Here is a 13459-nt window from a genome sequence, read left to right as displayed (position 1 = left end):
GTCACCGCGCAGCGCCGCCGTCGCCACAGAAACTTTTGTCCCGGCGGCCAATCAGGGCGCGGGGGGGGGGCGCGGAGCGGCGCTGGGCCCGGCCCGGTGCGCCGCCGCCAGCCCGCCGCGGAGCGCAGCGCAGCGCAGCGCAGCGCAGCGCGGGGAGCGGCGCGGCCGAGCGGAGCCGGGAGGAGCGGCGGCCAGCGCCGGTCGGGCCCGGGTCGGACGCGTGCCCCAGCCGCAGAGGTGCCGGCTGCGGGCGGGGGCGCGGAGCCGGGCGCTGGATGGCGGAGGCGGGGGCGGGCGCGGCCGCGAAGAGGCGACGAGAGGAAGAGCGGCGGCGGAGCCTTCCCCCCGCGGAGGGGGTGTCCTGCGCGGCGCGGCGGGGGAGAGCTCGGAAATCTCCGGCGTGAACTGGAACTGTGGCAAAGGGAGGGGGGCCATCCAGACTGCTTTATTTCATCTTCTTCTGCTCCCCCCTTTATAAAGAGGGGCTTTGCTCAGCATCCGCACGCAAACTTACTTGAATGCCTTGTAGCCAGTTTAGCCCAGAGACCAAAGGATACCCCGCGGATGCCCGAGGAGTCCTGCATGTGTGAGCACCATCATTACACTGGCAGAGGAGCCGAGAGCCGCCTCCTTTCCCTTACCAACATCCTCCTGGGACTGATCTCTCCCTCCTCTGGTCCAATATCCGAGTCTAGCTCCTCGTGTATCTCTGGTCTGGCTTTTATATTTTCCTTTTTCTTTCTCTCCCCTCCATCTGCTGGGATTGCCACGTAAATAAATAGAGGAAAATTCTTACAAGGGCATCTGAAAATTCACGGTGGGACTCAATGTGAGGAAGTGAAATGCTCACAGACCACTGATTTTTTTTTTTTTTTTTGTAAATTCTTATTATTTTTAATTTTAAAATATGTATTTAAAACGCGGATCGGATGTATTAAGCTTAGAAAATAGCAGGTAAGAACTTTCTTTCTTTCCAGTACCTTCATGCCCGGAGCGGGGATATCTAAAGCCAAGCCGCCCAGCCCTGGAATAAAGGGGGAGCAGAGAGCCCAGCTTGCCCTTCAGTGGTTCCTCCATCCTGCGCGACCAGGCGGCCTCAGGGAGAGGCACAGCCCGCCAGGACAGAGACAGAAAGAGCCTTTCCAGAAGGCAGACGGGGCGGAGGAGGGTGGGCTCTTTTTTCTTCTTCTTTCCCCCCCCCCCTCCACCTGCACTATCCAGGGTGAATCCGGGTGCAGCTGATGCATGGAAAAGACGGATACTAGTCGGTATTTTCTTCTTTTTTGTCTCTTCGCTAAGCCGAGGGATAGGATTTTAATTATTTATCCACCCGAAGCCTCTCCGGGTAAGACGCTGCTGGAGCCAGTGGGATAGTCCTGCCTTGCACGATTATCAGAGACTGATCACGTACAGTGGAAGGATAAGAGGAGCCTGCACAAGACCCGGTTTGCCTCCTGTGAAAATAATCATAATAATAATGAAGGAGAACGTTGCTACACTATTGAATTGATTGCTGCCCCCCCTCACCCATCCCCCTCCCGGTCGTTCCCCCCCCCCCCCCCCCCCCCCAACCACCACCACAACAACAACAAAAAATCCGCTGGGATCTGCCTGCACCGGGACCTCCCTCACTCCGGCTCGGAGGTGGATGCATTTTTCATGAGCGCTGGGTGAACAGGTGCAAAGTGCGGCGGGGCGGCCCGGCCCCGCATCCCGCATCACCCCGCACCCCGGCCCGCAGCGGGCGGCGTGTGCGCGCCTGTGTCCGTCCGTGTGTCCGTCCGTGTGTGTGAGTGTGTGCTCCCCGGCGTGTGCATGTGTGCGTGTGTGTACTAGGAGATTATGGAGAGCAGCGACCGGGACATGTACCGCCAGTTTCAAGACTGGTGTCTCAGGACTTACGGGGACTCAGGAAAAACCAAGACGGTGACCCGTAAAAAATACGACCGGATCGTCCAGCTCCTGAACGGCTCCGAGTCGAGCTCCACGGATAATGCCAAATTCAAATTCTGGGTCAAATCTAAAGGCTTCCAGCTCGGCAACTCGGACGAGGTCAGTGGTGGTGCTGGAGGAGGGAAGCAAGTGCTGTACGTGCCAGTCAAAACCACGGTTAGTAGAGAATTGTCTTCCTTGTTCTATGTCGGCCGCTGCAGCCCGCTCCGGGAGCGAGAGGCACGGGGGGAGCCGCCGCCACAGTTGGCTCCTTCCTCCCTCTTCCCCCAAGTCATCATCACCATGTTGCGTTTGCCTGTCACATTATACACCGCCGGGCTCTTTGTGGGGCCCTTTTATTTAAAGCGATCGTGCGCACAACACACCCAGCCGGGGCCGTGTCGTTCTCCTCCTCGTCCTCCCCGTCCTCCCCCCGTCCCCCTCGGGCCGCCGCGCCGGGTTTGGGGTGGGCTATTGTCCCGCTGCCGCCGCTCCGGCCATTGTGCCGGGCCCCGCCGCCCCGAGCAGCAGCCCCCCGCCGCCGGCGGGGCCGGTCGGGAGCGCCCGGGGGTAGCCTGCCTGGCGCGGAGCCAAGCGCGGCAGCGGGGGGGGCGATTTTGCGGGGGGGGGGGGGGTCCCCCAGGATATCAGTATATTTCTCCTTTCTCCCCCCCATTTTTCTTTATTGTTAGCCCGCAGCCCTTGAGCCGCCGCGACCGTGCCCGCCTGGCTGCGAAGCGCCGGCTGCGATAGAGTACCGGCGGCGGGTTGGGGGAGGTGGGGGGGGGGGGGGGGGGGGGGCGGAAGGACAAGGATGCTCAACAAAGGGAGAAAGGGTTCCGCAGGACCGAAGGGAGGGTGGGTTGGGTGGCTCTCGCGGAGGTCGCACGGAGTCTGGCAGCCCATAAGGTTTAAAACTCAATGTTAAGGGTAGCGTGGCATCCCCCCGGCAGGCGCCGGGGCTGCCGAGCCGGCCGCGGGGCTGACAGCCGAGGAGCTGTTCAGCCGGGTGCCGGCAGCAGCGGCAGACCCGTTGCCTGTGTAAGAAGATGGGGACTGTTGGCTGCAAGTAGGTTTCGCCTACTGAACTCTCTTCATGTATCATTATTCTTACTTCTTGTGCTCTGGGTCATGCAAGCTAAGCCTCTTTTGTCTGTGCTCGGGGCGGGTGGGGAGGGGGAGCTCAGAAAGGAAACCCCGCAATTAAGAATATTCCCGCCCGGGCATTGGGCTTGGATGAGGAATATTCTCTCTTATTTTTCATTGCTGTCTTTCATGATTTATTACGGAGCTGACCTAGCTCATGCTGACCTAACGGGAGGATCGCTCGGTGGTGCAGCAAAAGGGGCTTCTTGGAAAGTATTCTGGGCTGGGTTGTGACGTAGGCTGCCGGGGAAATCTGCCTCTCTCTGCCTCGCTGAAGTCATAAACCTGGGCATTCCCAGGGGCCGGCTTGTATTTGCCCCCCTTGTCATCAGCGCCGTCACGGCTGCGAGGTGGGAAATTAATTTTAAAGGAGTTGACAAATAGGACGATTGAAAGTGAAAGAGAAGCTTTGGACAGAGTTTGTCCCTCTCCATGGGTTTTATTCACCAAAGCGTTCTAGGTCTGCCTATAGATGCAGGTGATTTGGCAGATCTCCGTTCTACCATCAAATGACTGATTGCTAATCTCTGACCCCAGAGGGTACTGTAGATGCAATTTATAACAAAAAGGTTGTCTAAAGCAGAAGTCTCCAGTGAGGCTGGTATTTTTAAGTATCTCTTTTGCTTACTGAAATAATAATTTTGCAGAGCCAGTAGACAAGATCATCTATTCCTGAGACTATCCCCTTCACTGCAAGTTCAATACTGCAACAAAATGAGCATTTTTAAAATTTACATTGACTACGCTACTAAATAAAAAGAATAAACTATATTTACATGATGGAATTTAAAAATCAAGTGCTGTTGTGGGCCTCTGGAACACAAGACTCCATGATGATCAGCTTGTCTCTCACCTTTTCCAGGCCATGAGAGCCTCGAGTCCCACCTTGCATCCCCTCTTCTATTTTATTTTCAGATAATCACAATTATTCTCTCTTTTTTTTTCCCCTTCAGACATTTCAGTCGGAGGTCGAGCACCTGGCTGGCCTTACCTTTGTTCATTTGGGGGAATCACACCTTCAATTGTGAATGTGTCTGTATGTCCCTATATGTGCATTTATATTCACGTGGAAGTAACTGTCTTTAGGTAGCTTAAGCAGGCATCCTGATTTTATTAGGATAAATCAAATAAAATCAGGAAAGGAAAGTTAGCATGACCTAGCTGTGTGCAGTTCCTGAATATGTGTGCATTATTTGAACAATGACACATAAACCCTTTCAGAAAAACTCTTGCATGCAGGTAACATTTCCTCCCGCTTGCCAACATGAATCTGCTGTCCAGTGTAAATGAGAAAAGGTGATAGTCAGCACTCTTATACAACGGTCAGCTCTGAGAAACAAATGCTGCCCCCCTCCTAAACCCATGCATCTGGGGTCACCATCCCATCACAAAAGGCAGAAGAATAAGTACACCCATAGGGTGTACAATGGTTTGCATGAGCTATTGCCAGGGCAGGGGCAGTGCCTGCCAGGCAGTGAAGGCTCAGAAACGGCCCATTTGAGAGAACAGCGATGCAGCCCTTGGCCTGGAGAAAGCCAGTGGCAAAGCTCCTACTGACTTCACAAGGCCTGGGATTTTACCCAGCCAGGAATGATAAGTTAGAGGGGGAAAGACTGGATTTCCATCAGACAGTAGTTGTTGGTAAGCCTTAAAAGCCCATTCTCCTGTTTCTTTAATTCTTGCTAATTATTGAAGAGTTTATTAATTTATGACCATTTAGAAACATCCCCACTGTTTTGTTGGTTGGTTGGTTGATTGTTGGTTTGGTTTTTTAAATTTCTTGTTGTTATCCCATACATGTGAGCCTGACCAGTCCACAGAGAGAGCCACAAACAGTAACAGATCCCCAAACCGTGAATCTCCCCCTCTTCTTGTCCATCACTTGATCTCACCACAGGTAAAAGTAATTCCAATTTAAAATTAATCACTGCTGGCAGCATGAGCGCTCCCTCTGCAGTAACAGGATGGATGAAATTACAAGTTGGACTCTACACTCACAAGCTGGTCAAAAATAAGCAAATATTCAAATGCTTCATTAGGAATTATTCTCTCCTTGAAGCTTTAAGATTTGCTGCTCAGCTTTGCTGTCAGCCAGAGAGATTTGCTCCTGATGGTGCTGTAATCCACTGCTGCTGGTAATTAGACATCATTACTGCTGCGTTAAAGGGAAAGAGAGAAGGAGAGAGGACAGGCTGGGGCTAATTAACTACTTGATTCTAATGAAAGAAAGAGAGCTTGATAGCAACTGGGAGGTTGCACCGGAACAGGCTAGATGTACAACACAGACTTAATTGAAGCAGGGGTGTCTTGCAGCCTCACAGTAGCTAAGGCTTGGTCTACTTTCATATTCTGTGGGCAGTAGCACATGAGGTATTATTCTGTTTTTCCCTTGCTTGGTTGGTAAGGAGCTCAGAATTGCAGGCCTGTCTTCGATACCAAGTTTAAGGATGCCTGCTTAAGGAGAATGCACAGGTGATTATGTGCTGGTTTAATCTATTTTACGGGTATGGTCTCCTCAAGAGCAACAGGAACAAATCAATTTCTGAATGTTCACATCCTTCTGTGGCCTAGGAGATGCACTTTTGGTCACCAGGCAACAACATCCCCTGCAAAACAGCCATTTTAGGTTCAGAGTGGGACAACACATAGTAAGGTATTCCCATATGCAACCCAATGAGTATCTTGCTTCTGCAACTTTTCAGATTGCTACTGCTGTCATCGTACTGCTGTCATTTTCTTTCATTAAGCCCAAGCTGCGCTTTATGAAAGCAGTGAAATTATGCCTAGCCTAGACATGCTATATAAACATGCTAGGCCAACAAACACGCCAAATGGCTGACAGTATTGACTCTTAATAGTTGGTACTCACAGTCCATAAGGAGAGGCTAATATTTCTAGTATGGTACCTTTTCTAACTGTATATGTGATTTTTATGGAGGATTTTTTCCTCTTTGGTGTATTTTCATCATAGTTCTTTAACTGGAACTATTTATCGATTGGCAACTTGAAACCAATTTTCTTTTCACCACTTCTCTTTCTCTTGCTTGATGTTGTCCATAGACACAAACATGTCTCCTAAAATCTGTCTTGATTTATAAACAAGTTATAAAATAATGGCCTAGGCTTTATCAATGTATTCTAAGCACACCTTTCCTTTAAGAAAGAAAGGCCAATATGACTGCAGGATGCCTCTCAAATATAGAATTTACACAGTATTAGCAAACTAATAGAATATAACCTCAAAGGCCAAGTTCAGATTGCTTTTATGTCATTATTAATTTGGAATGACTCCACTGACTTTAATGAAATCACAAGCCTAATGTCCGATTTTCCCTGTGCCTTCTTTTACATTTTGCAACTATAAGCATAGAATGAACTTTGATTCAGAAACCAAATTTCATTCAGTTTAGTTAAATCTTTAGATCCTCCAGGATCCCAGTGCCTCTTGGATTGCTGCTAGCAGACCAGAGAGGCTCTCTGCAGGTGCAGGGCTGTGCTACTGAACCTGATTACAGGATTTAGGGCTTAAAATTACAGGCCCATCAGTTCCATGGAACATGCTATACCCCAGCCCACCTCTTGTTCTGTTAGTGATGAAGAATAGTAGATGGACATATGAGTTTATGGTTCATTTGATTTCATATAAATGACTTGTTTATGAACAAGAGAAGAAACAGATCACAGTACAAACAGCTTGTATGTCAAAATATGGTGCTTTAAATTGTCTTTGGTTTTAAACTGTTTATTATTTTAGGCCATTCTATAGTAATCTGAAAATATGCAGCTTTGTTTCATTGCATTTCTCCCCATTTTTGTATCCATCGGTATAAAAAAATGAATAAAAGTGTTTGTCAAATATATATTGGTAGCTCTGTATCCTACTGAGCTGCCAACACATAATGGCAGTGAGTACCACAGAAAGGTGATGCTGAGGGTGAGCTATAATTTATCCCAAGATACAATTCTGCAGGAGTTTACAGTCTTGTTAAATGCATCTTCCAGGCTCAGAAGCAGTATTTGAGCCCTGCTGTATCCATCCTGTTTTAACTGCCCACCACATTTTCCTTAACCCCTGTTCAGGTCTGGAGAGCTTCATCTCCTCCTGTTTCCCGCAGCCTCTGCCCTGCTGTTTGCAGACCTCCCAATGGACTCGGAAAGGCGGGATGCTGGTGAATCAAACAGGCAGTGCTGGAAAATGGTCATAGCAGATGGAACAAAACCGATTTAGTTGGCAACTCCTAATGCAGGCATTCAGAGAAGTGTTCATAAAGATAATAACTCTGTCCTGAAATTCAGAAATGTTAAAGCGGCCATATGTAAGATGCCAACTCCACATGCGTGTGTGAGAGAGAGGCAGAGGGAGAGAAGGATCTGAGATTTCTTGGTAACCATGCTGAGCTAGAATTTTCCAAAGAAACGTGAGCCAAAACCGGTAAATTTAAAAAAAACTGAATGTTTTAAAGTCGTCCTTCTGTAAAGCTCAAAAATGCTCATCTTATTTTAGAAACATTAAATAGGGTGCAGCAGTAACAAACAATACTAGGGATGTATCCACCCCATCTACACACACATGTAGTGAGAGTCAGGATGACGGATTCAGGGCTATTACCTGGTAAAGGCCAGGCTTGTAGCTCAAAAGTCCAAATACTTCCACTGCTCCACAATAAAATCTCCCAGTTTCATTTTCATGCTGCTGCGAACCTTTGCTGAGAAGACTGAGGTGACAGTGAACTTGGTTCTTTGCTGACTTACCCTCAGCCCCTTGTCAGTGACACTGCACTGGATTCACTCATGATGTAGCATGGTAGGGATTCCAGCTCAGCCACTTCAGCTCTGATTTTCTTTAGACATACTGAGTGTCGTTTCTGTGGCTACACAGCTATGTGATCTGTGGAAAATAGGCAGGCATTTGCTAGCAGGTTAGTGTTAAAATGGGCTGACAGGCACCAGTACAGCATAATGTAACTTTTTCTTATCTTTGTACAGATCCCTAACTTCTGGGATCACCACCATAGTCTTGTTCAATGCTCTAGACAGAAAGATGACACAATCCAGAGAGGCTACACACAGACATGCACAGAAAGGCTCCATGTAGAGAGGGCTTATCATGAACACAGGCCCCTGGGGGAAGAGGGCTAGTGCCAGTGCCGGATGAATGTGGGAGCTCATGATTCAGATTTCATTTTACGCTACAGAAATAAATCAAAATTGGCTGACACTGAACCGTGAGTTTTGGTCTGCTGTTGAAAGGAGGCAACAAGCAGCTGTTGGCTTTGGTCTGAAGGAAGCTGCCTGGGTCCTGATCTTTTCCTGTATGCAGGGTAAACCTGTTGAGAGTTTGCTGGTAAAAGAGGCGCAAAACAAAGGAAGTAGATATGGAGAAAGATCACAAGACAGCAAGGCACGAAACACCCTCCAAGAGCATCATACCAGATTCTGCAGCTTCCCGTGTACCACAAAGCATCACAAGGATCTTTTGCTCTTGGTTGAGTAGGTTGACTCTGGACAACACAGACTCCAAAATGAGTAGAACTTTGTGGGGTGTAAAAGATGTTTTTCTCTTCTAGATGTCATTTTAAACCTGCCAGAAGACTCTGACTTTAGAAAACCCAGGAGGTATGAGCTGGTGCATGAGAGGTGTTTGCATTGTCCTGCGGCAGCAGTGAAAGTGATCCCTTCCTTTCTTAAATTACCTTTTTGGTCTAGTTAAATACAGGAGCCTCAAAATCTTACATTTCCAGTAGCAGGGTATTTTTAAATGGTTTATAAACATAAAATATCCAGGTAGGCATTGCCAGTATCCATGAAGGACTTGCTACAAGTTACGGCATTGAGCATTCTTCTGGATGCAAATGGGTTTTCTTAGTGATAATCAACTTTATCACGGACAGTTGTACAGGCTTCTAGCTGCTTATCCAATAACTCTGCAAGCTGCAAAACTGACAGTTACTATGTGCATCTGCAGGGATTGCAGCTGGCTGTTGGAACTGCCTTTGAACTGTTTAGCTGTGTACGTGGATACTCTTCAACTTAAGGGGCTATCTGTAGTGAACGTTTTACTTAATAAATCTTATCTATGTCAGAATTAACCTCAAGTAGAGGCTTTTTTCAGAGATAAATATTCTGTATAGACTTGGAAGGACTTTTATGAAATGACCTACTTGAGCCTAGGATGAAACTCATTCAACCTTTCTCACTTGAGAGCCTGTAATTAAACTCCTCTGGGAAATATGAGGGTTTATGTATTATATTACCAGTAAGGTCCGTGTGTTTGAAAGTTTTGTAAATTTTGTCATGCCAAAGTCTTTTATACAAGAAGAGGTGGATGCTGTAACACTTTGACTGTATTTAGGAAAATTTAGGAGGTGAGATCACTTGCACTTAAATGACTTATGACTCCAACTGACTGTACAATTTTTAAATGAGTACATCTTGTGATTGCTCTCTTTGTTGCTTCTGGACTTATACGTATCACTACCAATAGTGCCACACAGACTTTGTAGAAAACTTTTAAGGCAGACCCAGAGCTGAAGTAGTGGCCACTAAATCATGACCGATCTGTAGGGTAAAGCAGCATTGCTTTGGCATATGGGAAATCAAACTTGTGAATGGACTCACTACCCTGAGCTGACAGAAGATAAGTTACAAGCAAGTTATCATACGAGTGCTTAGATACAGTAAGAAAACAGCTTAAGGTGTGGCCAGAGGTTTCAGCAGACAGGAAAGACAAGGGGTGGTGGGTGATGAGATCCATCCTGGGTTGGGTTTACATTTTTCCCGTGATAAAACTGAAGAATGGCCAGAAACAGAGAAGCAGAAAAAAGAGCTGATGTTAAATTGCAGTGCATCACTGTTTCTAAGAACACTAAAGAATTTAAGAATGAAGTAAGTAAAATATTTACATATATCGTTTGCAACTATATATGGCAACGATACTGGAGGATGGCCAAAAATGTATTAGGAAGAGAAAAAACAACGTGGTAAACAGTTCATAGAAACGACAGACTTCTGAACCAAATTTCAACATCAGAAAAAAAAAGTCAGTAATAAAATAATTCAAAATTATTTGTTAGGTATCAGTATGAACCGTACCTGGTTGGTGCAGCTAGTCTGGATTTTCTAAGAGTTAATGATGTTCCTCTAACCTGTTGTGTTCAGAAGTCTTTTAAAACCCATTTTCAGGTGAAGCTTTGATTCTTTCTGACTTCCTTCTGACACCAATCTGATACTGACTTTATTAAAGCAGGGTTGGAACTTTGGCTATGATGACAAATTAATGACAAAAGTGAAGAGTTGGGAAACTATAGGAAGTGTTTTGAGAGATATACAAATGCAGTGCAATGTGCGTATATACATACACATACGCACTCAAACCTCAGACAAATGAAGGGGTTTCAGCACTGGTTGGAATGCAAATTAATTTAGTCAAAGAAGAATTGGGAGGGAAAATAGAAATATCATAACAAAGGAAAAAGGAGAAATCATGGCAGGCAGGATTCCCTACAGACCATTGCCAGATAATTTACATTTTATGCCATTGTGACATTAGCGTTTTGAAAAGAAAGGAAGAATTCAAGATTTTCAATCACATTTAAAATGTATAGAATTAGTATAACATCTCAAAAGAAATATTTAGGAATATTTTCAAACAAATCAATAGGTGTATATTCAATAACCGTGGCAGGTGTAGCAAAAAAGCAGCATTTGGGAAAGTATAGAGGATAATATTGAAAACTTACTCTTCTCGTTAATTAAATAGTACTTCCTTGCCTTTAATAACGTGCTTAATGTATTTTTCTCATCTCTAAAAGGTCACGACAGATGAAAGGTCCGGGGAAGGTAACTAATTAAAGAAAAGGGGTACTTATAAGAGAATGAGAAATAATTTTTAATGGTTGTATCACCCAGCAAGATGAATGTTGACAGAAAATGCACAGCAGAAAGCAGACATATCAAAATATACAAAGAATCTGAGATAAATGGTGTGGCGTAAATACTGATGACCAGCAGAGAGAGAAAATTCAGCAGCCACCTTTTTAATCCAGTTCCATCTTCTAGGACTCTTTTGACAACCATGTCAAAAGATATATTCGAAGCTAGGCCGTTGTTTTATAACCTGTAGTTTTGGGAATGGGAAGTCTGCACTGCAGCTCCTAGGGAAACTCTGGTTGTTTCAGCTCTTGTAAGGATGTGGTATGCTCTACATCAGTTCAGCTTTGCTGACTGGACCAGAAATGAGGACAAGGTCATGTTCCTGCCCCTTCTGCTCTGTGCTCATGGGAGCATGGGCATTGGTGATGGCACTTACCTGCTACTGTACTGCTACCTGGTGTCTTGCAGCATCTCCCCAGGTGTTTTCCCATAGAACATCTACAAGGGTTGGTTGTGTTCCAGCCCATACAGTCCACACAAGGGAAGACTTGTGGAGCACAGTGAAATCCCAGTATCTTTCCATCTCCCTCCCCTTTGTACTGAGTTTTAATATTGCTGATGGTCTCAGCCCTTGTGCCAATTTTCAGAACAGATTATTAAGTTTTAGGTACACATTCTTAGGTCGGCTGAAGCTAGCAGAGGAAAATAATTTGGTCATTACTGCACGATGCACCTGTATGCACTGTATTTTGTTTAGGGATTTATTTACTTATTTAACAATTACTGAGCTGTGAAACATCTTTTGCAGACTCCTTTGGAAGCTGGGACTAGATGGGTTCCTCAGTCAGTTTGACTGTAGCTGTTTCTGTGACTTGCTGCTGTAGTGGTATTACTAGCCTGGGGGAAGGAAGGAGCCTATCAAGTTTTTGAGCTTCAGCACTATCCTGTGTGGACCAGTGCATGAGATTGGTGTGATTTACACAGAACATTTGCAATGAACAGCCTCCGTTTTCTAATTTACCCCACATGTGATGAAAAGTAATGTGCTGTTTTCACCTCTGCATTTTTGTCTGCTTGTGCTAGCTTTTTATGGGGTGTATTTGTTGTAACTATTACCAAACTCTTATTACGGTGGGAAGAAAAATAAACAAACCCAGCAGTATTATTAAAGAATGAATTACAGATATGAGAGGAAACCAGCTCATTCAAATGATGACAATTTTTGGAAGAACTTGCTATTGACCAGTCTGACCAGCAAGTGTGGCCATATATATATAATGAGACGACTCGCCCCATTGCATTTCTTAAGAAACTGCAGTGGAAAAGAAAAAGGAATGTAACTCATCCTTTTTTCCCTTCATCTAGACATAGTCATGTATTTTTTTATGGTATCTTTTGATAACCTTTATCTTTTTTATATTCTAAGAGTCCAGCAAAGCCCCACAGCCATGGTTACCATAATACTGAAGTATTTCATGCATAATGAGCAAACAGCCCAGCCCTCTTTTAATGAGTGCTATATTCCAATTCCAGGCATCTGTCAAAAACCTGTAGTTCAGACAGACCACAAGTATTTACCCTTTTTGTCTCAGTTTGGGCTTCTCCAACAAGGAGACTGTACAGTAAATTCTGTATGGATGCAGCAGCAAAACCCAGAACTTCTTCAAAAAAAGTACATTGTAAACTCATTGCACTTTGGCCCTGCATTTTTTAGAGAACCTACACAGATCCTGTGTTGTGTTTTATCAGTGAACAAGGCCTAGTTATCATTGTTTTGGTGTACCTGAGAGTTGAGTTGGGCACATGATGAGCTTTCAGTGAGTAAAATTTGCACTGAAACAAATTATAAAGCCATATAAATAAACCTAGGTCTAGAGCTGAATAAAAAATAAGACTTAAAATTAAGACTACTTTATTTCTCTTTAATCGCCCTTCTGCATAGCAAATTCTAGCAGCAGTATTTTCAAATCAGCCCAAATTTGGCAAGATATGTCAGACTTTGAGGAAACTGTGGAACTGAAAAGATTTTTTGAGCTGTATTCCTAATTGAACTTTGTATTTCCAAATTGAACCAAAACGACTGCTTTCAAAACCAAGTAGGAAAAAGGATTAAGTATTTCACCTAAATAGGCAAAAGCAGGTCAAATTTTATTAATATTAGTAAGTAGAACACTTTAATTAATGGAATTCTAATGAACTATGTCTTTTCTCATACTTATCATTGAATTTGAATGAATTTATAGGTAATTACAATATTTTTTTTTATTGTTAATTTAAAGTCAGGAAAATTTTCACATATAGACTTCAAAAAATTCAAAAATCTGGATTATCATGCTTGCTGTAATTTGAAAGCAGGCAAATAAGCAAAGTACAATGTAGCTGTAGGGAGCTGGAAGGAGTCAAGCCGGTGAAATACACAAGGCTTTGAAGGACCAGTCTTGTCATCCTAAATTGCACTGGATGAAATGCCCCCATGGGACAGCACCAATAGAAGGTCTATGAATTATTT

At 45.0% G+C, this 13459-nt stretch overlaps 1 protein-coding gene across 3 annotated transcripts in view; it reads left to right on the top strand.

Moving 5' to 3' along the window:
- The first annotated feature begins 1842 nt into the window (after positions 1 to 1842).
- Positions 1843 to 13459, top strand: part of NOL4 (nucleolar protein 4) — a 196310-nt gene continuing 184693 nt past the window's right edge. For all 3 annotated transcript variants that reach the window (XM_065669358.1, XM_065669357.1, XM_065669356.1), the window contains exon 1: positions 1843 to 2109. In XM_065669358.1, the coding sequence (XP_065525430.1) occupies positions 1843 to 2109 (267 nt within the window). The remainder of the gene's footprint in view (positions 2110 to 13459) is intronic.

Source organism: Lathamus discolor, chromosome 2, assembly GCF_037157495.1.
Source record: "Lathamus discolor isolate bLatDis1 chromosome 2, bLatDis1.hap1, whole genome shotgun sequence".
In the NCBI taxonomy this organism is placed as follows: domain Eukaryota; kingdom Metazoa; phylum Chordata; class Aves; order Psittaciformes; family Psittacidae; genus Lathamus; species Lathamus discolor.
The sequence above is the reverse complement of the archived record's forward strand: the minus strand, read 5'-3'. Positions and strand labels throughout refer to the sequence as shown.